Consider the following 23,651-nt stretch of genomic DNA (forward strand, 5'->3'; position numbering starts at 1 on the left):
TAAGATTGTTGCTTTATTTCTCTGGTATAAACAGGACATCGTCCACAGAAGATGAATTTCATTTTCTGCTTTTAAGAAACAGAAGGAAGGTCAGAGTGATCTTAAACCTGCTGTTTTGCAAGTGCCTCTAACTTAAATAGTCCACATTCCAGGATGGTATATTTTTAACTCCTTCACTGGGCCCCACCCCTGACTTTCTGCTTTAGGAGATCCGGGGTGAGGCTGAGGAGCTCTGGGGGCCACACTTCGAGAGCAACCAAGACTATAAGTGGGGCCTCCCAGAGCCCAATGAAGGGGATACTTAGGTTACAGGAGGTGTCTGCATGGCCGCAGGTGTAGGGTTTTCTTCCTCCTCCTTAACACAGAGAGTATCTCTGTTTTTAATTTTTAAAATGAAAATTCTAAAGTGTTGCCTGAAACGTAATTGCCAGGATTCCTTTAAGTAGAAGGAATTTTTGAGTTTTCCACTTAGGCAATACATTTGGTAGACCTGAGAAACTGATTTTTAAAATTAAATTTAAAAAAAATTTAAGTTTCTAAAGAGATGGATTTAAATGGAGTGTGTGGAGTTGGGGGGCAGCACGCAGGGCAGGAGGCCGGTGTGTGCCTGGCATCAATGTTGAAACAATGCAACACCAACTCTTTTGCAATTCTTATGTTAAGATCATGTGAAATTGTTACCTAAATGCCAGGGACATCCTGCTGCTGCTGCTTACATACAGAGCATAATCATCACGGAGACAGCGAGGATTGCCAGAGAAGAAAGCTTTATCAGGTGCTGCAGATGAGGAGAAGGGAGATAAAGTCTGAAATATGTCTCCCCATCTGACCAAAACTTGGGGGTTTATATAGCAGGGAGGGCAAGAAAACAAAAATTAGAGAGGGGTGAGGAAGCAATCTGAGGAATGAGGGGCCCGACTGGATGCAGGGATCTGGTGGGTCCCTTTTCTGGGTTGGTTTCCTGAGGGAGGAACTCAGATGAGATGGATGTTAAGTTTCAAGTTTTAAGACTAGGAGAGTCAGTTTCCATGTTTATTCAAAAAACCTATAAATATCAGTTCTGTGGGACAATTAGGCCAATTTCAGGATTAGTTTCACTCATTTAGTTTGTTTCTCCTTTTGTGACATACTTTATCCAATTTTGCAATTTTATGTACTTTTTATGATTTTTAATTTATTTTTCTGTTCAGGGGTATGTCCACTTTTTTTTCCAGATAATTTGAGCACAGTGACTTTGATGACTAATTAGTTTCAGAGAAATATGAGTCACTTGACTATTCTAGCTTATTCCAAAACATTTTCTAAATATTTCTTTCTCTCGGATGTGTCCAGTTCAGGAAATTACTTCATACCTCAGTTGGCGCACCCAGCCTGCGTGGGCACTCAACGGCACTCGATGGCACTTGTAGCACGTCACATATTAGGCCGGGAACACGGCCTTTGATTTTTCCTCAGCTTTTATTATCACAAGATATTAATACACTGGACTGTTGACAGTAAATAGTGACTTTGACTCACAATGTTAAAACTGGATTTGATATTGTCCTAGGCTAAACTTGAGAGTGTCCTGGGAGGCTAGGGGAAAGCTAACTGCCAGCATCACTGCTGGGGTGCAGGGATTGGAAGCCACGTCCCCTGTGAGGATGGCCCAGCCCTGGCCTGGAGCTCCTGGAGAACCTGCTGCTCTCAGTGGCCTGCAGGCCTTTGGGTTCCTTCTAGCCTGAGCAAAGCTGGCCAGAATAAGAGACTGGGGTTAAGAGAGCCCAGGTAGAAACAGGTTTCCTTGCAGGAACTCAGGTCTGAGAGAAAAGCAGCAGGGTGCTCCAGTCCCGTCTTCACCCGCCACCCCTACTTCCTTCCCCTCCTACCTGGGGATGAGAGGGGTGGGGGCTTCAGGGAAAGCAGCTCTTGCAGCCAAGGCAGTCGCCTGGCTTCTTGCTGAGAGTGGCTCTGTGCAGGGCCAGGTCTAGCAGAAATATTTTCTTTTAACTTTCATTATGGACATTTTCAAATATCGGCATGAGTAGGAAGAATGACATCACAAACACTCAAGGACCTGTCGTCGCTGGCGACAGTTGTCAGCTGTGCGCAGATCCTATTTCAGCTGCTCCCACAGACAGGGGATGTGGCAGGGCCCTCAGCCTCCCAGCCGGGTGGACACTGGCTCCGCTCACTGCCCGGCCTTCAGCCCTCAGAGATGGGAGGAGTGAACGTCAGCCAGGTCTGTGCTACCATCAGGGCCAGATTGCCTGGGTGGGAACATCCTGCTTATAAACTTTGGAGTGTCTTTAATGGTCTTCCTGTTTGTCCAACAGCTCCCCAACCACTCCTTCGGACTGTGGTATTGCCCCCTCTACTACACACCCCTGAGCAGGACCTTTGACCCTCATTATTTTATGACCAGACCACTGGGTGTTTCTGGAACAGGCATTCATTGTCAGCGTGGCTGGTGGTTGTGCATTTCCTCATATTGATTAGTGTGGGCTACACATAAGACATTGTTTAAGCAAGGAAATAGAAAGAAAACACACACAGCAGGACACGGCAGCCCAAGGACACGCATCTTCATGATCAGCCCGTTGTTAGGCCCAGGTGGCTTTGACCTTATGTATAACTTAGGGCTTCTCCAGCTTTATTTTCTCACCTTCCCAGCACATTGCAGTCTTCAGAATCTGTTTGCTTGTTTTTTTTTTTTTTTTCTCTAGAGGTCTATGCTAATCATGTGCTTCTTATGAGTGATGGGAAGTGTGGCTGTCCTTGCTGTACTCTGAATGGAAAGGCAGAAGACCGGGAATCACAGAGCCCATCTTCATCAGCTTCCAGGCAGAAGGTATTCCTGGATCTGGGGAAATTAGGCTTTTCTTCCTGAATACACTACATGTACAGTACAGCTAAAAAACACCTCCATGCTTCATCAGGAATTTATCAGGGATTGTTTTCCTATCATGTGTGTTTGTGCCAATGAAGCAAGTGTGACTTATAAAGCCTTAATTCAGCTCCAGAGCATAGTTCCACACATAAGAAGTGCAGGCAGGGCTAGCCCAGCCCAGAGGAGTAGGGGATAGCCCTCAGATGGGGAGTGAGGGGTAGCCCTCAGGTGGGGAGTGGGGGCTGTCCCGAGATGGCTCCTGCACAGACAGGGCTTCCAGCAGCCAAAGCACTGAAACCCTGCTTAACTTGCGCAGTGTGGGGAGCTCTTTGAAGACCCCTATTAATTAAGACTGGGCTACCTGGAGGTTTGTGAATTCCCTTGCATCTGTTTATCAGAGTTGCTAACAGGGCTTGGGTCTGAAGGCCTGGGCAATGCCCTGGAGATGGAAGAGAAGCATGAGAGGAGTGACTCTCACATCTAGGGGTGGGGGCTGAGAGAAGAGTGAAAACTTCTGAGTGAGACATGCTTTTCACCCAGAATGAGCATTGGTTCCAAAGGGACACGCACAGACAGCCCAGAGTTGTGCGTTTCTAGTTCAAATTTAAAGAAGCCAGTTCTCTTTGAAGCTCCCAGAACCTCTGCTGTTCTTGGCAAAGACTCTCCTGCAGTTCATTTTTCAGTATTCTTCATGCAGAGCAGCGTTATTAAAGCACCCCCTCCTTAGCACATCCATCTGAGTTTATATTGAAATGAACTTGATCTCAACCCACAGTGTTTGTGTCTGGGAGCCTTTCTCTGCTCTGCCATCACTTTTGTCAGCGAAAGTTCAAGGAGGCATTTTTAGGTTCCCAAGGAAGGATATTTAATAAGATGAGCGTCTGATGGTTCTGAGAACAGGAGGTTGGGGAGAGGTGTTTTAGAGGGGAGGTGATATTACCTGCATTTCTCACATCACACAATGTAAATAGCCACATACAGTGACTTCCTTAGGCTTTTAGTGCCCTCACCTCCAAACACAAGGGGGCAAACAGACCTCATGCCTCTTGAACACTTGGTGCAGATCTGCTATGCAGAATCACCTAGGGAGCTTAAAAGTCAAAGAAACCAAACAAAACCATGCACAAGCACTGCCTCTGAAGATTCTAACAGACGTGCTGTGGTATGTCTCAGGGTGATGGTGCTTTAACCCCACCCCACCCAGGTGACTCCAAGGTTCAGCCACCTGGGACCTCAGCTTTGGGCATAGATCGATGCCTTTAGGATTTGACCATCATGTCCCAAAGGCCTTGGTCCTGGTGAAATGTGCAATCAGGGGGCTCTCTGGTTTTGGTTGACTGGAAGACCCATTTCCAAGCTGCATTCTGGCCACTCTGCTCTCTACAGCCCCAGTGGGCTCAGGCGAAGGTCACACAGGGCCATACACCAGGGCCTGGACGTCCAGGACAGTTTGCTGATTGGGCATAGTTATAGGATAGTGTCTTGCAAAGCCCTGTGTCTCCCATGCTGCTGAGTAGCACCATGCCTTTTAGGGGTTGCAGGTACATGCAGCTGCCTCAGCCCCTGGGTTTCACATCCTCAGGAAACTGCCAGGATCTACCCAGGTCCTGCTCTGGGAGGCCACAGTGGGGTCCCCCGTTCTTGCCACAGAAGAGGGGCGGGTGCCAGGCGTATGCACTCAGGCATGAGCTGGCATCTTTCAGCTTCCACTCTGGCCTTCTTGACACCTTCCTGTGTTGTTCTCCTGAAAGATGAAGCATCTAATGTCCTGTAGTTACAAATCTGTAAAAGGCCCACAGCACAGGGAGCTCACATCCCAGAGAGGGGCGGGGCCGTTGGTTAACCTATACTAACTTCTTAATTGGCTGGAATTACTTCTGGTAACAGTTCTATCAAGAGCCAGAGTGAGGCCCTGGGCCCTCAGTCTGAGGGATGGTGGCTGCTTTTTGTAATCATGTCCACAGTGCGGCGTTGTCTGGGGACAGGCATCCTGTGTAGGAAACAAGGTAGCCAGCTTCCTGTAAGCCAAAAGTGTCCCCCCTCCTCCTGTGCCGTGGGAACCTCCCTGCTTTCCCGGTGCCACCGGGATTGAGGTTTTGTCACAAGGAAAGCTGCACAGGTCAACGCAAGGTCAACAGAGGCCTCATGACCAAGATGGGCTCCCAGCACCCCTCGCCTGCCCTCCAATGCCCCCACCCCACCTAAGCTCTCAGTGTGCGCAGGCCAAGCAAGCCCCATGGCGTTGTCTCTGAGTTCTCTCTTGGGCTCCATCTCGCTTCCAGTCCAGCAGCCAGCCCGGCCACCCCATAGCCTCAGAGGTGTTCACCCTCTGCCTTCACTCCACAATCAAGACCTGCCGTCCTCATAGCCCTCTGAGGGGTTCCCCTGCTGCCACTCATGCCTGCCAGCCTCTCTTCAGTACCGCAACCACACTGTTGCTTCTGTGCATTGGAGCATGCCACTCTTGTGCTCAGAACCCTCCATCTCATTCAGAATGAAACTCCAGGTCCTGAGTCTGACCCCACTTGGCCTCCCGTAACTCTGAGGTCACCTCCTGTGCTCTCCCGGTGCCCACTTGTGGCTGCAGCCCCATGAGACTTCAGCTGCTCCTCCAACGAGGCAGGTGTGCCTCTACCCTTGGCACAGCTCTGCATTCCTCCTCTTCCAGCTCTGCTTAGATGTCGTCACACAGAGCGGCCTTCTCTGACCCTGTGTACAAAAAAGCACCGCACCCCCCCTGCCCCGTCCCCGCACAAATCCCTCCTGCAGCTCTATTCTTCCGCAGCACGAGCCCCAGCAGATGCTGTTATGGCTACATGTTTGCTTTCTGGCTTCCTCTGGCAGAACGCGAGCCTTGGGAGGATGAAGCTGTCTGCTTTCATCGCTGTTGCTTCTCTGGTGCCTAGCATAGTGCCGGGTGCACAGCAGGGGTCCACTGCTATTTTGTTAATGAAGTAATATTACTTTCCCAAATGTACTGGGTTTTCATAAGCAGCTCTCTCACGTTATTTTATTATTTTTTCTTACAGAACATTTGGAAAACAACTAGTGAAGCAGCGTTAAGTGTTGTTAATGAAAAAACACAGGCTGTTGTTAATGAAAAAACACAGGCGCCTCTGGATTGTGATAACAGTGCTGATAGGTATGTCAATGTACCATGGCGAAATATTGCTTTTCTGAACATGCAAATGACATGGGACTTACAAAGAATTGCTCAGATGTGAAAGTCGATGCTTGTTCCTACATGGTCTGAGGGTGGGTTAGCAAATGCAGCTCTTAAATTGATGGAAAAAAGAATGGTGTTCTGAAGTTAATTTGCAGGAGTAGAACAGGTAGTATGACAAACCCCCGAATGCTGGGAGCCGTAGAAGGTGATGTCATACAAGAATCATGATCATCTCTATTATGAACTCTGGAAAGGAATATGGTGAGCCTTCTGGGTACAAGCACTCAACATGATGGTAATTGGTTATTTCATGGTGCATAACATACAGACTTTAAAACAACATTCGATGAACCTTGAAGACATTATGGTTTGTGAGATAAGCCAGTCACAAAAAGACACATCCTTTATAATTCTACTTACGCGGGGTCCCTAGAGTAGTCACATTCATACACACTGAAAGGAGAGTGGGGTGGTTGCCAGGGGCTGTGGGGAGGAGGAACGGAGGGTTGCTTAATGGGTACAGAGCTTCAGTTTTGTAGGATGGGAAAGTCCCAAAAATGTGCTTTTTTCCCAAAAATGTACTGCACAACCATGTACATGTGCATACACTTAACACCCTGAACTATGCCTTCAGATGGTTCAGATGGTAAATTTTATGTTATTGTTCTACCACAATTTAAAAAAACACAATAGCACCAGGCAATACAAAATTTAAAGTAGACATAATTTAAAAAAATAGTTGGCCTTCTCTAATGTCACCCTGTACCTGAAATTGATGGTTTTACTCCTTCTAATGGAAATTAAGCATTTAAGCATATAAAGAACAAATGTAACTTTTCTTTCTTAAAGGAAAAACATGGGTAAATGTAGATGTTTGTTTTCCTCATTATTATTCAGTTCCACTGTTTTCACTGATGCTACTTTTCTTTCATGTTACTGTTCAAAGGCAGTGACTGGTAGTGGCCCATCAATATTGCCAAGAACAGCTAAACTGATCACAGTTCTTTCTGATCTACCTCCAATCCACCTGATCTTTACTCTTGATCTGCTGCTATAATATTGCTCCTTTTATTTATTTGTAAAATCCTCAAGCCTGACAGGACAGGGGGCGGGGCAGAGCATGAAGCTGGCACCATTCCCTGGGAGACCACGGGCCAAGTCCAACCTGTGACCATGGACGCACATGATTCAGCCCCTAGGTGGAAATTTAGGAAAAGAAGAATCCGTGACAGCCACCTGTGAGGGCAGCCCACGCTGCACACCTGACTGTGTTCCCCACCATTGCAGTCTCCGAGTCTTTGCTGACAGCAGTACTGGGGAGAATTGGACCCCCCCGGTGGTTTGTGACCCAGACAATTGGATGCGTGGGCCTAGGGCTGTTGTTTTTCTTACTCCATTTTGCTAACAATAAGCCTACCTTTTATGGCCGGATTTGTCTGTCTGTCTCCCGGAAATCTGATCGCTGAGGCCCTGTGTAGCATCCATTTCAGGGTAGAGCATCTCTGTGTGAAATTCTTACTTCTTTTGGATTCTACTGGGTAGACTGGCACATCCCCTGGAGCCCCAGTTAAGAAAACTCATTCTTTGCAGCTTGAGCAGAACGATTTTCTCCAATGCTAGGGTCAACCAGTGAATAATTTCACAGCTTATTTTTGAGAAATTATTTCAAGACTTAGCTAAGGTGTAAGTAACTGTTCAATTAGAGAGAAATCTTCAAGTGGAATCAGCACTCCCTGAGTGCCGCCACAGGAATGTCATTCTTGTCTCTCTGCTGAGGCCTGGCAATGCAGGCAGGGCCTGTGAATACACACGAGAAACAAGAGCAGGGTGGGGTGTCCCTGTGCAGAAGCTCATTGACTCCACCTCCCACCTCCTGCTTAGCTGCCACAGTCTGTCTCGGGCACTCACTGGTTACAAATCTGAAGTGCTTGGGTGAGCAAACCTCTGGCCTGTGTGCTTGGTTAGAAGGAAAGGGTCTTCCTTCCTAGCAACAGAAGACCTTCTTAGCTGTGAGCAGAGTGAAGCCTAGTGGGGGTACTCTTGTGTCTGTCTCCTGAGACCTGAGCGCAATCCCCCCACCCCCAAGCCAGTCCCTGTTCTGAGGCCCTTTACTTTTGTGATTGAATCACAATCAATAAAAGCCTGACATTGTGGAAAGACACAAACATGCATGGACCTTAATCTGGATAGACGCAGGTGCCGTTTTCTTTTTTCCCAGGACTCAGCTAAGACATGCAGGTTTGTTGTTGTTGTTTTCCTAAAGAAAATCACTACATTAAGAACTAAAGGGATATAAAAGGAAAAATAGGAAGCAAGTGACTAGGATGATGACTGGACTAAAAATACGTCACATTAGGAACAGCTGAGGTGACTTCAGATGTCCCTCTGGGAGGACAGAAGATCTGTGTTGACATGCCATTGGAAGTGCCTGGAAGTAGGCTTCAGCTGATGGAATGGACAGCATGTGAGCCCCGCACCACAAGCCCAGAGCCTAAGTGTCATGAGTAGTGCAAGGTTAGAGATAACCAGGTCCATGCATGTTTGTGTCTTTCCACAATGTCAGGCTTTTATTGATTGTGATTCAATCACAAAAGCCACGAGCTACGTGGAGCTCCTAAGGAGGCAATTCTCCATAGTACTTCCCATTCACTTGGCAGCCAGAGCCACGGGCACACAGGCTGATGCCACTCCATAAGTCAGTCAGTATTGCAAACCATACATAATAGTATACTTAACCTATAAATGTTATAAGTTAAACATTCCACAGCAAACAAAGTAACATTTAACATCAAGAAGAAAAAGAGATAGGAGAAAGTGTTAATGAACCAGTCCAGGGGGAGCCAAGAAGACAAAAGGAGTGCCAGTCTGGACCGAAGGGTTCATCAGTCTTACAAGAAAATCTTGAAGGTAGCAGAGCCTCTGGCGGCAGATGCCAAGCTCTCATCATGAGTGACTTCAATAAAGTGGCAGTTAAGACGGCCATTTGGAGCTGTTCAGGCCTAATCTTTTATAGTCACAGGGCCCTCTGGTGAGAACCAAAAGTGGAAGAGTGTGCTCGTGTCCTTATCTGGTTGGATGCAGTCTTTATTTTTTTATTTGTTTATTAAACAAAACATCTTCTCCTTGTTGGCGGAGTGCTCTACGAAAATAAATGGAGGCTTTTTCTAAGATGGAGTTAGTTATGTCATGGGTACACCATACACGAAGGCTGATCATAGTGAAGAGAGGGTTGGGGACAAACGGGGTGGCCCAGGCAGTGGCATGGTGGTCACTGTGAGCGTCCCAGGGCCAGGATGTTGCGTTGGATTTGAGGTTAAGTGCAGTCCACACTGTTGACCTAAAGAAAGAAACCAAGGCAAAATTAATAAACAGGGAGCTTATTTGGGCCAAGGTTGAGCACTGCAGAATGGGAAACACTGGGAAGTGCTTTGGAAAACAAATGAGAGGCTCAAGTTTTAAAGAAAAAATGACCACTCAGGAAGGGGGCAATTACAGAAGTTGTTCTCAGGAATTCTCGTTGGTTTACAGAAATAACGTTGGTCAGTGATTGGCTAGACATTGTTGAACTAGAAGGTGAATGACATTTTTTGGCTACTTGGCGTCAGTCAGTTCAGAGCCCACTTAGCAAGTGGCTTCAAAAGGTCATTATTTAGCTCAAGTGGAGTGAGACACGACTGCTGTCATATTTTAATGCATCTCTGGGCCTGATCACTTAAGGGGACTCGCATTCCTCGATAAAATGTTTCTTTTTCTTTCTCACCATCTAATAGTTTACTCTTCACTTGGGCAGGTCTATTCTCTGAGCTCCATGCTAACAGACACAGACAGTGAGCCTCAGCTGAGGCACTAGAATGATGACTCTTGTGTAGGTGTGAGCTCCAGAGCCTCTGACCCAGGGCCTGTGTCCTGCAACGTGCCTACACCACCTCTTATGCAGAGCAGAGCAAGCCCAGAGCCAGGCGGCTGCAGGCATCGGAAATACTCGTCGTGGATTTTTCCCATGCAGGATTATAATGCTGGTCTGGCCTTGCCACAGCCTGAGACAGAGACACTCACCTCATTGGAGCCATGTGGGGGCAGGGAGGCCGAGAGTAAGGCTGGTCTTGCCAGAGGTGGGGCCTGGAGCCGCCGCAGAGAAAGGAACCCGCTGTGCCTCACCCCCTCCTGCAGGGCTTGCTGGGGCTCATCAGCAGGGTGAGGTGGTGATAACAGCTGAAAACAGGGTCCTATGACGGGGGACACGAAGATGACCGGCTAACTGGCCCTCGTCCCTGCTGGCCAGAGGCACTGTCCTTGAGTCCCATTCCCAAGCCCTGCCTCCCTGATAGATTTGAGTGCACTCGGCATAAGCAAGTAGTTACCACCAGGCCTTCTGCGGTGCCCCCTCGGTCACCGCACCACAGTGTGTTCCAGCCAAGTCCAGGCCCCATGGGGCAGACAGAGCATGTTTTGTACGTGACTCACCCCTTTGGGTGAACTGTCTGAAGCAGTGGGCGTGGATTTTAGTCAATGGTTTAATAAGCTCTACTCCATCTAAGACTTCTCCTTCGAGTGCCTGCAGCAGCCCCACTGGTTTGGCTTCTAACCACATCATATCCCCATGGTCAGCCTGGGCCTGACTCCCAGGAATGGGCCTGCGATCACAGCAAGGGAATTTCCAGCAAAGCCTGGTAAAGGGCATGATTCGTAATCAAATAAGCCAGATACGTGACTGAAACATGACCGGGTTTCCTTTTCTTTCTGCACTTTCCTTCCCATACAGAATTCCCCACAAAGCTTTCATTATAATCGCAAGGGCCTGGAGCAGTGGTGGCCCCAGGTTCCATCACAGGCGGCTGTGTGCTACTGGGACTGCAGACAGCACGTTCTCTGGTCTTCTCCAGGTTGGTATCTAACCCCTGCAATTGAATTTCATCAGAAAGCTGCTGGTGAGCATCTGATGCATATGGGGGGACTCACCCGTATGTAGGCAGCCTCAGAGTTTGTCAGTGAACCATATTTTGCCTTTCTAAGTCATTTGGACACTGCTCAGACAGTTTGAAGGCATCGTTAAAATTTGTCACCACAGTAAGAGAAAATAGACTTTACATTTTTGCTGCCTGTAAGAGCACCATCTCTCAGCTGACAACTTTATAGAGTTATAGATGACCTTATGCAATTACTAATTTTCTACTGGCTTAGCTGAGGGGGTAACATGAACTTCTGATACTAAGCAACCCTGAAATGCCTGGTCAAACATGCCTCACAGTTCTAGCTGGTGCCAGCTGGGCACTGTCTTGGCTAGTATGCTGGAAAGTGTGAATCCTACCACTCATGACAGAGCGCCAATGCACGGCGCCAATTTGTGGTCACCCACCCAAATAGCAGAGACCTCAGCAGCAGTGGGGCTCTTTGTTAAATTGGCTTTTTGAGCATGGAGGACATCAACTACTGATGCCAGACGAGGCCATTCAATAAACCCTGAACTGTTGTTAAACTTTTAAGCTCCAGGGCACCACTTCTGCAGCAGCTCCCTGCAGCCTGAAGATGGAGGCTTCCTGCTGTGTCCTGAGACTGCTGTGCTGTGTGGAGGATGTGGCCACGGGGCTGCTTCCTGGGACTGTCAAGATGGAGACCCCCACCAAGGGGGCCAGACCCACTCAGACCAGCTCCCAGCGAGTGCCCCTGTGGCCGATTTCACATTTTCCCACTTCTCCCAGAAGGTAAGGTGAAGGAGGTGTGGAGGCCAGCACCACTTCTCCATCCCCAGTCTGGAACCCTCCATGCCCAATCCGTTGGTGATTTTAGTATCTTCGTTGTTTGCTTTAATTATAGTTGCAGTTGAGTCCAGTGACTTTCAAGTTACGATGCTGTAGACGTAATTGGCCACTGTTTGCCATCAGGGACCCATGTCACTTGGTTGCCTTTATGTTTCCCATCAATCACATACTGAGACTGAAGCTTAGTCTGACTGTGTATATTTTGTTGTTGTTGTTTGTTTGTTTGTTTTATTGACAGAGTCTCGCTCTGTCACCCAAGCTGGAGTACAGTGGTGTGATCTTGGCTCACTGCAACCTCCGCCTCCTGGGTTCAAGCAATTCTTCTGCCTCAGCCTCCTGAGTAGCTGGGACTACAGGCGTGCGCCATCACACCGGTCTAATTTTTGTATTTTTAGTAGAGATAGGGTTTCACCATGTTGGCCAGACTGGTCTTGATCTCTTGACTTCGTGATCCACCCGCCTCGGCATCCCAAAGTGCTGGGATTACAGGCATGAGCCACTGCACCTGGCCGACTGTGTGTATTTTATTTTAGTTTTTTTTCAAGAGGGAGTCTTGCTCTGTCACCCAGACTGGAGTGCAGTGGCGCGATCTCGGGTCACTGCAAGCTCTGCCTCCTGGGTTTATGCCATTCTCTTGCCTCAGCCTCCCAAGTAGCTGGGACTACAGGCGCCCGCCACCATGCTTGGCTAATTTTTTGGATTTTTAGTAGAGATGGGGTTTCACTCTGTTAGCCAGGATGGTCTCGATCTCCTGACCCTGTGATCCGTCCGCCTGTGTGCATTTTTAACGGGACATGCACAGCACACTGGGAGAGGGAAAAAAAAAAAAAAACATGGGAGCATGAGAATTGGCCATTAAGATACTTAAGCCATTTCTACCTCCATGATCTTCCTTTTCCTGCTTTCTTTAATCTTACGTAATGGTACCAACACCATATGCGTTACCCAAGACCAGCTTTTAACACATAAATGATGATCATGAAAGTCCTGTGTGACTGGAAGCTGAGACTTGAGTATCCTAGACTATTCCCAACTCCCCAACCAATTTGCAGCACAAGGAGCTAGGGAAAAATGTAGAAAGGGTGGCACCCACCCTCACGGGCAACTTTTCGCAAAAACACAGGAGATAGTGACTTGTGGGAGATACCATCTTTCATGTCCATTAAATAAGTGATGAGAGAAACTCTACCTTTTACTATTACTAATGTAGCTAGAGCAGTGACTCCCAAATTTTTGCTGACCTCAGATTCACCTGGGGGCTTGCTGGCCCCACCCCAGTTTCTGACTCAGTGGGTCTGGGATGGGTCAAGAATTTGCATGTCTCACAAGTGCCCAGGTGATGCTGATGCTGCTGGCCCTGGGACCCCACTCTGAGAACCGGTGGAAGTGAAACCTTTCATCAGGTTTCTCAGACTTGGCTTCTAGATGGCTGGACCCAGGCCAGGCTGCTTGGCTTCTGCCCTCCCACCCCACCTGGCGATGTGGTCCACTGTCATGAAATCTGAAGCCTCTTCCTTTCTCCCACAGCTCCCATGGCCTTCCGCCTGGCACTCCTCGCTCCCCCAGCTTCACGGCATCACAGTCTGGTTCTGAGATCCTCTATCCCCCTACTCAGCATCCTCCTGTGGCCATCCCAGCTCGAAATTCTGATAACTCCATGAACCCTGTTCTCGATTGCTCCCTGGAAATGGAAGCTCGGGCACCTCCAAATCTGGGATTCTGTGTTCATATGGCTTCTGGAGAAGCTCTCTGTCTGATGATGGATTTCAGGGACAGTTCTGGGGTTGAAATGAGGCTACACATCATGTCTGAGGCAATGGCGGTGACTGCCTACCACCAGTACTCAAAAGGTAAGGTGCACGGTGTCCTTTCAGGAGCCTGGGAAGGAGATCCTGAGCTAGGGGACTCAAGAGGCAGTATTGGGAAAAGAAAAGAAACTGCATTCCATTTCTCTGGACCCAGCCAACCTTCCTGGCTCCAAGAATAGTAGTTCAGTGGCGCACTGCAGACGTAGGTGGATTTGTGCAATGTGTTTTGCACTGTGACCGACTCTACCATACTTCATTGCATTTAGTCTTTCTACCTGCCTTGTGAGGTAGAGGTGGTGAGGCTGGGGATTTGCCCTGAGGTCCCAAAGCTAATGTACTGGTGCTTCATCCTACACAGAAGCAGAATTCTAAAAATAATAACTATTGAGAAATTACTTGAATTGTCCTTCAAGTTCATGCACACACATATACACACACACAATGTTCTATATGAATTCTTTTGCACTAAAATTTCCAACATTTTGTAGTCTCAACAAAAGTAAGAAAAAATTTTTTACATTCCAGTGTTGGACCCTTTCTACTCAGACAACTACTAAACCCCTAGAGATGATGACTGGGGGTGGAGGGTGAGTGGAGAGTTCTGATACTTTTCCACTTATGGATAGGATTTAATTTTTTCTTTTTTTTTCTTTCGTTCTTTCTTCCTTTTTTTTTGAGACAAAGTCTTGTTCTGTTGCCCAGGCTGGAGTGCAGTGGTGCAATCTCGGCTCACTGCAACCTCCACCTCCCAGGTTCAAGGGATCCTCCCGCCTCTGCCTCCCAAGTAGCTGGGATTACAGGTGTGCACCACCATGCCCAGCTAATTTTTTGTATTTTTGGTAGAGATGGGTTTCACTATATTGGCCTAGCTGGTCTCAAACTCCTGACCTCAAGTGATCTGTCTGCCTGGGCCTCCCAAAGTGCGGGGATTACAGGTATGAGCCACTGCATCTTCCCCCTGCCTCCCTTTTTTTTAAAGTCACTTTTTGAACATGGTACATTCTCATGGTGTAAACTACCACATTCTAGAAAGATATATAGTAAAAAGTTCTTTGCTATTGACCCACAGTCAACTACTGCCTTCTACTTCTTATTTCTTTTATGTGTATAAGCAAGTATAAATGTTGTTTCTCCTCCTTTCCACAAATGGAAGTATACCACGCACAGTATCCCACTCCTTGCCCACTTAAATGCATATCCATATCTAGACAGGCTCCCCTGTCTACACAGAAACAGCTTCCCTGGCTTTTGGTGTGGTTGCTGAGTAGTCCATTAATGTAATGGACCAAATCTACTCAGCTCTTTCTTTTTATTGGTGGACATTGAAATTGTTTCTGATCTTTCAGTATTGCAAACAACATCGCAGTTAATAATTACATGTGTATGTCATTTAACGGAAAGCCAAGATTATTGCCTCAAATGCTATATGCATCTGTAATTGATAGTTATTGCTAAATTGTTTTTAATTAGGACTCTTATCCGGTTTACATTCCTGTGAACAACGTAGAGATCAATATGATAGGTAAAAACAGTACCTTTCTGAAGTTTTCAAATTTGCATTTTATTAGGTTCATCCTTGTCAACTGCCAGTATATGACCATATTCATCCAAGCAGAGCACTTTCATAGTTCCATCTAATATGGGGTTTCAATGAGCTCTTTCAGTTATTAAGAAAATTTGTCGGCTGGGTGTGGTGGCTCACACCTGTAATCCCAGCACTTCGGGAGGCCAAGGCGGGCGGATCATGAAGTCAAGAGTTTGAGACCAGGCTGACCAACATAGTGAAACCCCATCTCTACTAAAAATACAAAAATTAGCTGGGCGTGTTGGCGTGCCCTACTTAGGAGGCTGGGGCAGGAGAATCGCTTGAACCCGGGAGGCGGAGGTTGCAGTGAGCTGAGATTGCACCACTGCATTCCAGCCTGGGCGACAGGGCAAGACTCTGTCTCAGAAAAAAAAAAAAAAAAAAAAGAAAAGAAAATTTGTCTTTTTAGTATTGTTTCTTTCAATTTGTCATTTGTGTTTTGGTTTTACTTATAGTTTTTTTTTCTTTTCATGTAGGAATTTTTAACTTTTATTAAGTACACTTTATCAACCTTTTTTATGGTTTCTGAGTTTTAAGTCATAGTTAGAAATTCTTTCCTTACTCTAAGTTTGTGGAACAACTCTCTCATGGTTTCTTCTAGAGTTTTTATTATTCTGTTTTCTCACTTAAATGTTGAATGCATTTGAATATATATCCTGGCATAAAGCCTGCATTATAGATTCCATTTGACTGTTTCCTGAATGGCCACCCATTTGGCTAAGCGTCATTTGCTGGAAGATTCGGTTGCCGCACTGATGGGGCGTGCTCCCTCTACCTATGCTGGCTTCCTCTCTGCCCTGAGGCGGTTTGCTGGCATCCCTTGTCACTCATCTTCTCTAGCATGGCCACCCATTTGGCTCAGTGTCATATGCTGGAATTCGGTTGCCACACTGATGGGGTGTGCTGCCTCTACCAATGCTGGTTTCCTCTCTGCCGTCAGGTGATTTGCTGGCTTCCCTTGTCACTCATCATCTCTAGCATTATTCTTGCCATTTTTGCTCGTTCATTTTTCCACATGAACTTCAGACTCACACTGACTAGTATAAAAATATCTTATTGGTATTTTTATTTAAATCATGTGTTGATGAAAAGAATCAAACTAAGTAAAATTTTTGAATAGATTTATTCTGAGCCAAATATGAGTGACCATGGCCTGAGGCACAGCTCCAAGAGGTCCTAAGAACTTGTGCCCAAGGTGGTCATGCTACAGCTTGGTTTTATACATTTTACGGAGACGTAAGACATCAATCAATACATCTAAAATGCACATTGGTTCTGCGCGGAAAGGTGGGACAACTCAAAGATGGGGGTGGGGGGAGGCTTTCAGGTCATAGGTGGATACAAAGATTTTCTGATTGGCAATTGGTTGAAAGAGTTAAGTTATTACCTAAAGACCTGGAATCAATAGAAAGGAGTGTCAGGGTGAAAATAAGTGGTGGTGAAGACCAAAGTTTTTAACATGCAGACAAAGCCTCCAGGTAGCAGCCTTCAGAGAGAATAGATTGTAAATGTTTCTTATCAGCCTTTAAAAGGTGCCAGACTCAGTTAATTCTGTCCTGGATCGGGAAAAGATCTGGAAAGGGAAGGAAATTCTCTACAGAACATAAATTTTTCCCTGAACTCCTGGCCTCAAGTGATCCTACAGCCTCAGCCTCCCAAAGTGTTGGGATTACAGGCATGAACCACTGCGCCCGGCCTGAACATTTCTTTATATGGAATTTACATGTTTCTTGTATGATATTTTATTTTTTGCACTATTGTATTATAAGAGGGATATTTTTTCCCATTTTGTCCCCAAACTGGTTGTCATTGGTATATAGAAAAGCTGCTGCTATTTGCTGTTGATTTTGGGTCCTCCTCTCTTTGTAGGACAATTTCAAAGTGTCAAATATATTTTGGGGCAAAATACTTTGATTTCTTTCAGGGCCTGCTATCTGTCCTGTTGGTATCTTATTGCTGCAAAAAGTCTGTTTTGTCATTCTTAAGGTCTCTGTTTAAATGTTAATGCTGGTCAGTTGTGCCTGAATTCCAGAGGCAGGAGGGTATCGTGGGGCATGTCTGACCCTCCCTTCCCACTGTGGCCTGAACTCATCTTTCAGGTTAACTTTGGAATGCCCTTGGCCAAAAGGAGAGGTCCATTCAGTAGGTTGGAGGGCTTAGAATTTTATTTTTCATTTACAAATGTTTAATATATAAATTAATTTATGTAGAGTCTTTATATTTAAGAGTCTCCCCCTGCATGAACTGCCCTGTTCCTGTCCATTTTTCCGTGCATCTTTCTTTAAAAGTATTTTAAACATTTCTGTTTTTTATTTTCTTTTCTGTTTTTATAGAGACAGGAGTCTCACTGTATTGACCAGGCTGGTCTCGAACTCCTGGCCTCAAGTGTTCCTACAGCCTCAGCCTCCCAAAGTGTTGGGATTACAGACATGAACCACTGCGCTCGGCCTGAACATTTCTTTGTGTAGAATTTACCTGTTTCTTGTATGATATTTTATTTTTTGCACTACTGTATTATAAAAGGGATATTTTTTCCCATTTTTTTTCCATTTTGTCCCCAAACTGGTTGTCATTGGTATATAGAAAAGCTGCTGCTATTTGCTGTTGATTTTAGGTCCTCTTCTTTTTCACTGAATTCTCAGGTTGTTTATAGTTATCTTGAAGTGTATTCTTTAGTGTTTTTCAGCTATGTAAACATATTAATTATGAATGGTGATTATCAACCTCCCATTTCCAATTTGACCCCTCCAGTTTCTTTCTCTTGTTTAATTACAATGGCTGATACCGCCAGAACAGTGTTAAATGAGATAGATGATAATGGGCATGTCAGTCTCAAGATCCTTCCAGTGTTAGGCCGGGCATGGTGGCTCACGCCTGTAATCCCAGCACTTTGGGAGGCCGAGGCGGGTGGATCACAAGGTCAGGAGTTCAAGACCAGCCTGGCCGAGATGGTGATGGTGAAACCCTGTCTCTACTAAAAATACAAAAAAAAAATTAGCTGGGCGTGGTGGCGGGCGCCTGTAATCCCAGCTACTCGGAGGCTGAGGCAGAAAATTGCTTGAACCCAGGAGGCGGATGTTGCAGTGAGCTGAGATCATGCCACTGCACTGCAGCTGGGACACAGAGCAAGACTCTGTCTCCAAAAAAAAAAAAAAAAAAAAATCCTTCCAGTGTTTTTGAACTGCTTTTGCAGAATTATAAGTAATAAGAGCGATCTAGCATGACTGACTCCATCTTGCTTCTAACTTCACAGACTAAATATTTTTCTTGCTTACTGTAATGCAGAGGCCAAGATAACTATGAGAAGGATTAGGTTTATCATTAAACTTGGAGGCAAACGAAACTGGCACCCTCCTTGTCTGAAGATTAAAGCCACATTCATAAGGCAAGGTTAAAATTATGATAGGGGTTTGGACTTTGCTAATGAGTAAGCATTAAACCATAACCTGCCATTGCTTAGTTTGTGTTTCTATAGGTTGTCTGTTGCCCCAGAGTCATGTAACTGAGGGTTGCAAAATGTGTAACTTTCCCAACTACTCCTATAAATAACATCACTATTGTGAAACCTAAAGATCTGATTTTGAGATATTTTTTAGATTTAACATTTCAGTAGACCAAGAGACACCATTTAGTTCTAAGACTACCCCCTCACATCCCTGCCAAGGAACTAACTCAGCTGCACAAAGACAGTTTGAGATGCTCCTGTGATTTCATCCCAATTGTTCAGCCAATCATTTGTTCCAGTTTCCCAGAACCCTGCTGGGAAAGTACTTTTTAAAAACTACTTTTACAAAACCCAGCCTCCAAATTCTGGGGGAGACAGGTTTGAGAACTTTCTCCCTGTTCTCCTTGCTCAGCAGGCCTGTGATTATTACATTCTTTGCTGCAACACCTGCTGGTCTCATTAGTCTTTTTTCAGGGAAGTGGGAAAGAAGAACCCATCAGGCGGTGACATTGTTACATTAAACTTGATACTAGATTTTTGACAGATATAATTTATCATGTAAAGGAAGTTTTCATCTTTTCCTCTCTTAATGAAGACTTAAAAAAAATAAGAGTCGTTGATTTTGTTAAATTCTCTCCAGCATCTGTGAAGTTGATTTTATAACTTTTTTCTTTGCTTCTTTAGAACTCCAAATCTCATGTGTTATATTAGCCAATATCTTATCGACTCATTCTTGAATTCCTAGGGGTGAAGAACACTTGATTTTGGTGAATTACTTTTTGATTATGCTATTGCATTCAGTTTTCTAACATATTATTCATGGTTCTTCCTCATAAATGGCGTTGGCTTCTAGTCATTGATTTTATTTATTTATTTATTTATTTATTTGTATTATTTATTTTTTTGCCAGAGTAGGCACAGATTTATTGAAGACAATTCACAGAGTGGGAGCAGGCTTGAGCAAGTGGCTGCTCAAGAGCCCCCTCAATTAGCATTTTTTTTTGTATTTCCATAGGTTATTGGGGAACGGGTGGTGTTTGGTTACATGAGTAAGTTCTTCAGTGGTGATCTCTGAGATTTTGGTGCAACCATCACCTGAGCCATATACACTGCACCCTATTACTAGTCTTTTATCTCTCACCCACTTCCCACCCTTTCCCCCTGAGTCCCCAAAGTCCATTGTGTCATTTTTATGCCCTAGCATCCTCATAGCTTAGCTCTCACTTATAAGTGAGAACATATGATGTTTGGTTTTCCATTCCTAAGTTACTTCACTTTGAATAATAATCTCCAATCTCATCCAGGTCACTGTGAATGCCATTAATTCATTCTTCTTATAGCTGAGTAGTATCTCATTATATATATATATATATATATATATATCTCACAGTTTCTTTATCCACTCATTGATTGATGGGTATTTGGGTTGGTTCCATGTTTTTACAATTGCAAATTGTGCTGCTATAAACATGCATGTGCAAGTATCTTTTTCGTATAATGACTTATTTTCCAATGGGTCGATATCCAGTAGTGGGATTGCTGGATCAAATGGTAGTTCTACTTTTAGTTCTTTAAGGAATCTCCACACTGTTTTCCATAGTGGTTTACATTCCCACCAGCAGTATAGAAGTGTTCCCTGTTCACTGCATCCACACTAACATCTACTATTTTTTGATTTTTTGATTATAGCCATTGTTGCAGGAGTAAAGTGGTATCGCATTGCGGTTTTGATTTGCATTTCCCTGATCATTAGTGATGTTGAGCATTTTTCATATGTTTGCTGGCCATTTGTATATCTTTTTTTTTTTCTTTTTGAGAATTGTCTATTCATGTCCTTAGCCCACTTTTTGATGGGATTGTTGATTTGTTTGAATTCATTGTAGATACTGGATATTAGTCCTTTGTCAGATGTATAGATTGTGAAGATTTTTTTCTCACTCTGTGGATTGTCTGTTTACTCTGCTGAATGTTTCTTTTGCCGTGCAAAATCTCTTTAGTTTAATTAACTCCCAACTATTTATCTTTGTTGTTATTGCATTTGCTTTTGGGTTCTTGGTCATGAAATCCTTACCTAAGCCAATGTCTAGAAGGGTTTTTTCAATGTTATCTTCTAGAATTTTTATAGTTTCAGGTCTTAGATTTAAGTCCTTAATCCGTCTTTAGTTGATTTTTGTATAAGGTGAGAGAGGAGGATCCAGTTTCATTCTCCTACATGTGGTTAGCCAATTATCCTAGCACCATTTGTTGAAGAGTGTCCTTTCTCCACTTTATGTTTTTGTTTGCTTTGTTGCAGATCAGTTGGCTGTAAGTGTTTGGGTTTATTTCTGGGATCTCTATTCTGTTCCATTGGTCTATGTGCTTATTTTTATACCAGTACCATGCTGTTTTGGTGATTATGGCTTCATAATATAGTTTGAAGTCAGGTAATGTGATGCCTCCAGATTTGTTCTTTTTGCTTAGTCTTGCTTTGGCTGTGCAGCCTCTTTTTTGGTTCCATATGAATTTTAGAATTGTTTTTTCTAATTCTATGAAGATGGTGGTGGTATTTTGATGGGGATTCCATTGAATTTGTAGATTGCTTTTGGCAGTATGGTCATTTTCACAATATTGATTCTACTCATCCATGAGAATGGGATGTGTTTCCATTTGTTTGTGTCATCCATGATTTTTTGTCAGCACCCTTTTGTAGTTTTCCTTGTAAAGGTCTTTCACCTCCTTGGTTAGGTATACTCGTAAGTGTTTTTTTTTTTTTTTTTTTGCAGCTATTTTAAAAGCAGTTGAGTTCTTGATTGGATTCTCAGCTTGGTCTCTGTTGATGTATAGAAGACCTACTGATTTGTGTACATTAGTTTTGTATCCAGAAACCTAGCTGAATTCTTTTATCATTTCTAGGAGCTTTTTGGATGAGTCTTTAGGGTTTTCTAGATATACAATCATATCATCAGAAAACAGTGACAGTTTGAATTCCTGTTTACTGATTTGGACACCCTTTATTCCTTTCTCTTGATTGCTCTGGCTGGGACTTCCAGTACTATGTTGAAGAGGAGTGGTGAGAGTGGGCATCCTTGTCTTGTTCGAGTTCTCAGAGGGAATGCTTTCAGCTTTTTCCCATTCAGTATTATGTTGGCTGTGGGTTTGTCATAGCTGCCTTTTATTATATTGAGGTATGTCCCTTGTATGCCAATTTTGCTCAGAGTTTTAATCATAAAGTGATGCTGGATTTTGCTGAATACTTTTTCTGCATCTATTGAGATGATCATGTGATTTTTGTTTTTAATTCTGTTTATGTGGTGTATCACATTTATTGACTTGAGTATGTTAAACCATACCTGTATTCCTGGTATGAAACCCACTTGATTATGGTGGATTATCTTTTTGATATGTTGGATTAGGTTAGCTAGTGTTTTAAGGATTCCAGCATCTATGTTCATTAGGGATACTGGTCTGTAGTTTTCTTTTTTGGTTATGTCCTTTCCTGGTTTTATATTAGGGTGATACTAGCTTCATAAAATGATTTAGGGAAGGTTTCCTCTTTCTCTATCTTGTGGAATAGTGTCAACAGGATTGGTACCAATTTTTTAAATGTCTGGTAGAATTCTCCTGTGAATTAGTCTGGACCTGGACTTTTTTTGTTGGTGATTTTTAAATTACCATTTCTATCTCACTGCTTATTATTGGTCTGTTCATGGTATCTAATTCTTTCCTGACTTAAGCTAGGAGGGTTGTATCTTTTCAGGAATTTATCCATCTCTTCTAGGTTTTCTAGTTTGTGTGTGTAAAGGTGTTCATTAAGTAGCCTTGAATGATCTTTTGTATTTCTGTGGTGTCAGTTGTAATATCTCCTGTTTTGTTTCTTATTGAGCTTATTTGGATTTTCTCTCTTCTTTTTTTGGTTAATCTTGCTAATGGTCTATCAATTTTATTTATTTTTTCAAAGAACCAGCTTTTTGGTTTTTTTATCTTTTGGATTTTTTGTTTGTTTCTTTCAATTTCATTTAGTTCTGCTCTGATCTTGGTTATTTCCTTTCTTCTGCTGGGTTTGTGTTTTGGTTTGTTCTTGTTTCTCTAGTTCCTTGAGATGTGACCTTAGATTGTCTTTCAGACTTTTTGATGTAGGCATTTAGGGCTATGAAATTTCCTCTTAGCACCACCTTTGCTGCGTCCCAGAGGTTTTGATACGTTGTGTCACTGTTGTGGTTCAGTTTGAAGAATTTTTAAATTTCCATCTTGATTTCATTTTTGACCCAGTGATCACTCAGGAGCAGGTTATTTAATTTCTACGTATTTGCATCGTTTTGAAGGTTCCTTCTGGAGTTGATTTCCGGTTTTATTCCACTGTGGTCTGAAAGAGTGCTTGATACAATTTCAATTTTCTTAAATTTATTGAGGCTTGTTTTGTGGCCTATCATATGGTCCATCTTGGAGAAAGTTCCATGCACTATTGAATAGAATGTATATTCTGCATATGTTGGGTGGAATGTTCTGTACATATCTGTTAAGTCCATTTGTTCCAGGGTGTACTTTAAATCCATTTTTTCTTTGTTGACTTTCTGTCTTGATGACCTGTCTAGTGCTGTCAGTGTAGTATTGAAGTCCTCCACTATTATTGTGTTGCTGTCTATCTCATTTCTTAGGTCTATTAGTAATTGTTTTATAAATTTGGGAGCTCCAGTGTTAGGTGCATAAATGTTTAGGATTGTGATATTTTCCTGTTGGACAAGGCCTTTCATCATTATATAATGTCCTTCTTTGTCTCTTTTAACTGCTGTTGCTTTAAAGTTTGTTTTGTTTGATATGAGAATAGCTACTCCTGCTCACTTTTGGTGTTTGTTCACATGAAATGTCTTTTTCTACCACTTTACCTTAAGTTTGTGCGAGTCCTTATGTCTTAGGTGAGTCTCTTGAAGGCAGCAGATGGTTGGTGAATTCTTATCCATTCTGCTATTCTGTATTCTTTTTTTTTTTTTTTTTTTTTTGAGACGGAGTCTCGCTCTGTCACCCAGGCTGGAGTGTAGTGGT

At 44.0% G+C, this 23,651-nt stretch overlaps 1 protein-coding gene across 1 annotated transcript in view; it reads left to right on the forward strand.

The window, feature by feature from the left end:
• The window catches only part of PKD1L1 (polycystin 1 like 1, transient receptor potential channel interacting), a 177,506-nt gene that overhangs the window by 9,937 nt on the left and 143,918 nt on the right, over positions 1–23,651 (forward strand). Inside the window, exons 4-8 of the mRNA XM_063609574.1 lie at positions 2,706–2,830; positions 5,899–6,011; positions 10,798–10,918; positions 11,520–11,737; positions 13,322–13,649. Coding sequence (XP_063465644.1) covers positions 2,706–2,830; positions 5,899–6,011; positions 10,798–10,918; positions 11,520–11,737; positions 13,322–13,649 — 905 coding nt within the window. The remainder of the gene's footprint in view (positions 1–2,705; positions 2,831–5,898; positions 6,012–10,797; positions 10,919–11,519; positions 11,738–13,321; positions 13,650–23,651) is intronic.

This window comes from Symphalangus syndactylus, chromosome 9, assembly GCF_028878055.3.
Source record: "Symphalangus syndactylus isolate Jambi chromosome 9, NHGRI_mSymSyn1-v2.1_pri, whole genome shotgun sequence".
Taxonomy (NCBI): domain Eukaryota; kingdom Metazoa; phylum Chordata; class Mammalia; order Primates; family Hylobatidae; genus Symphalangus; species Symphalangus syndactylus.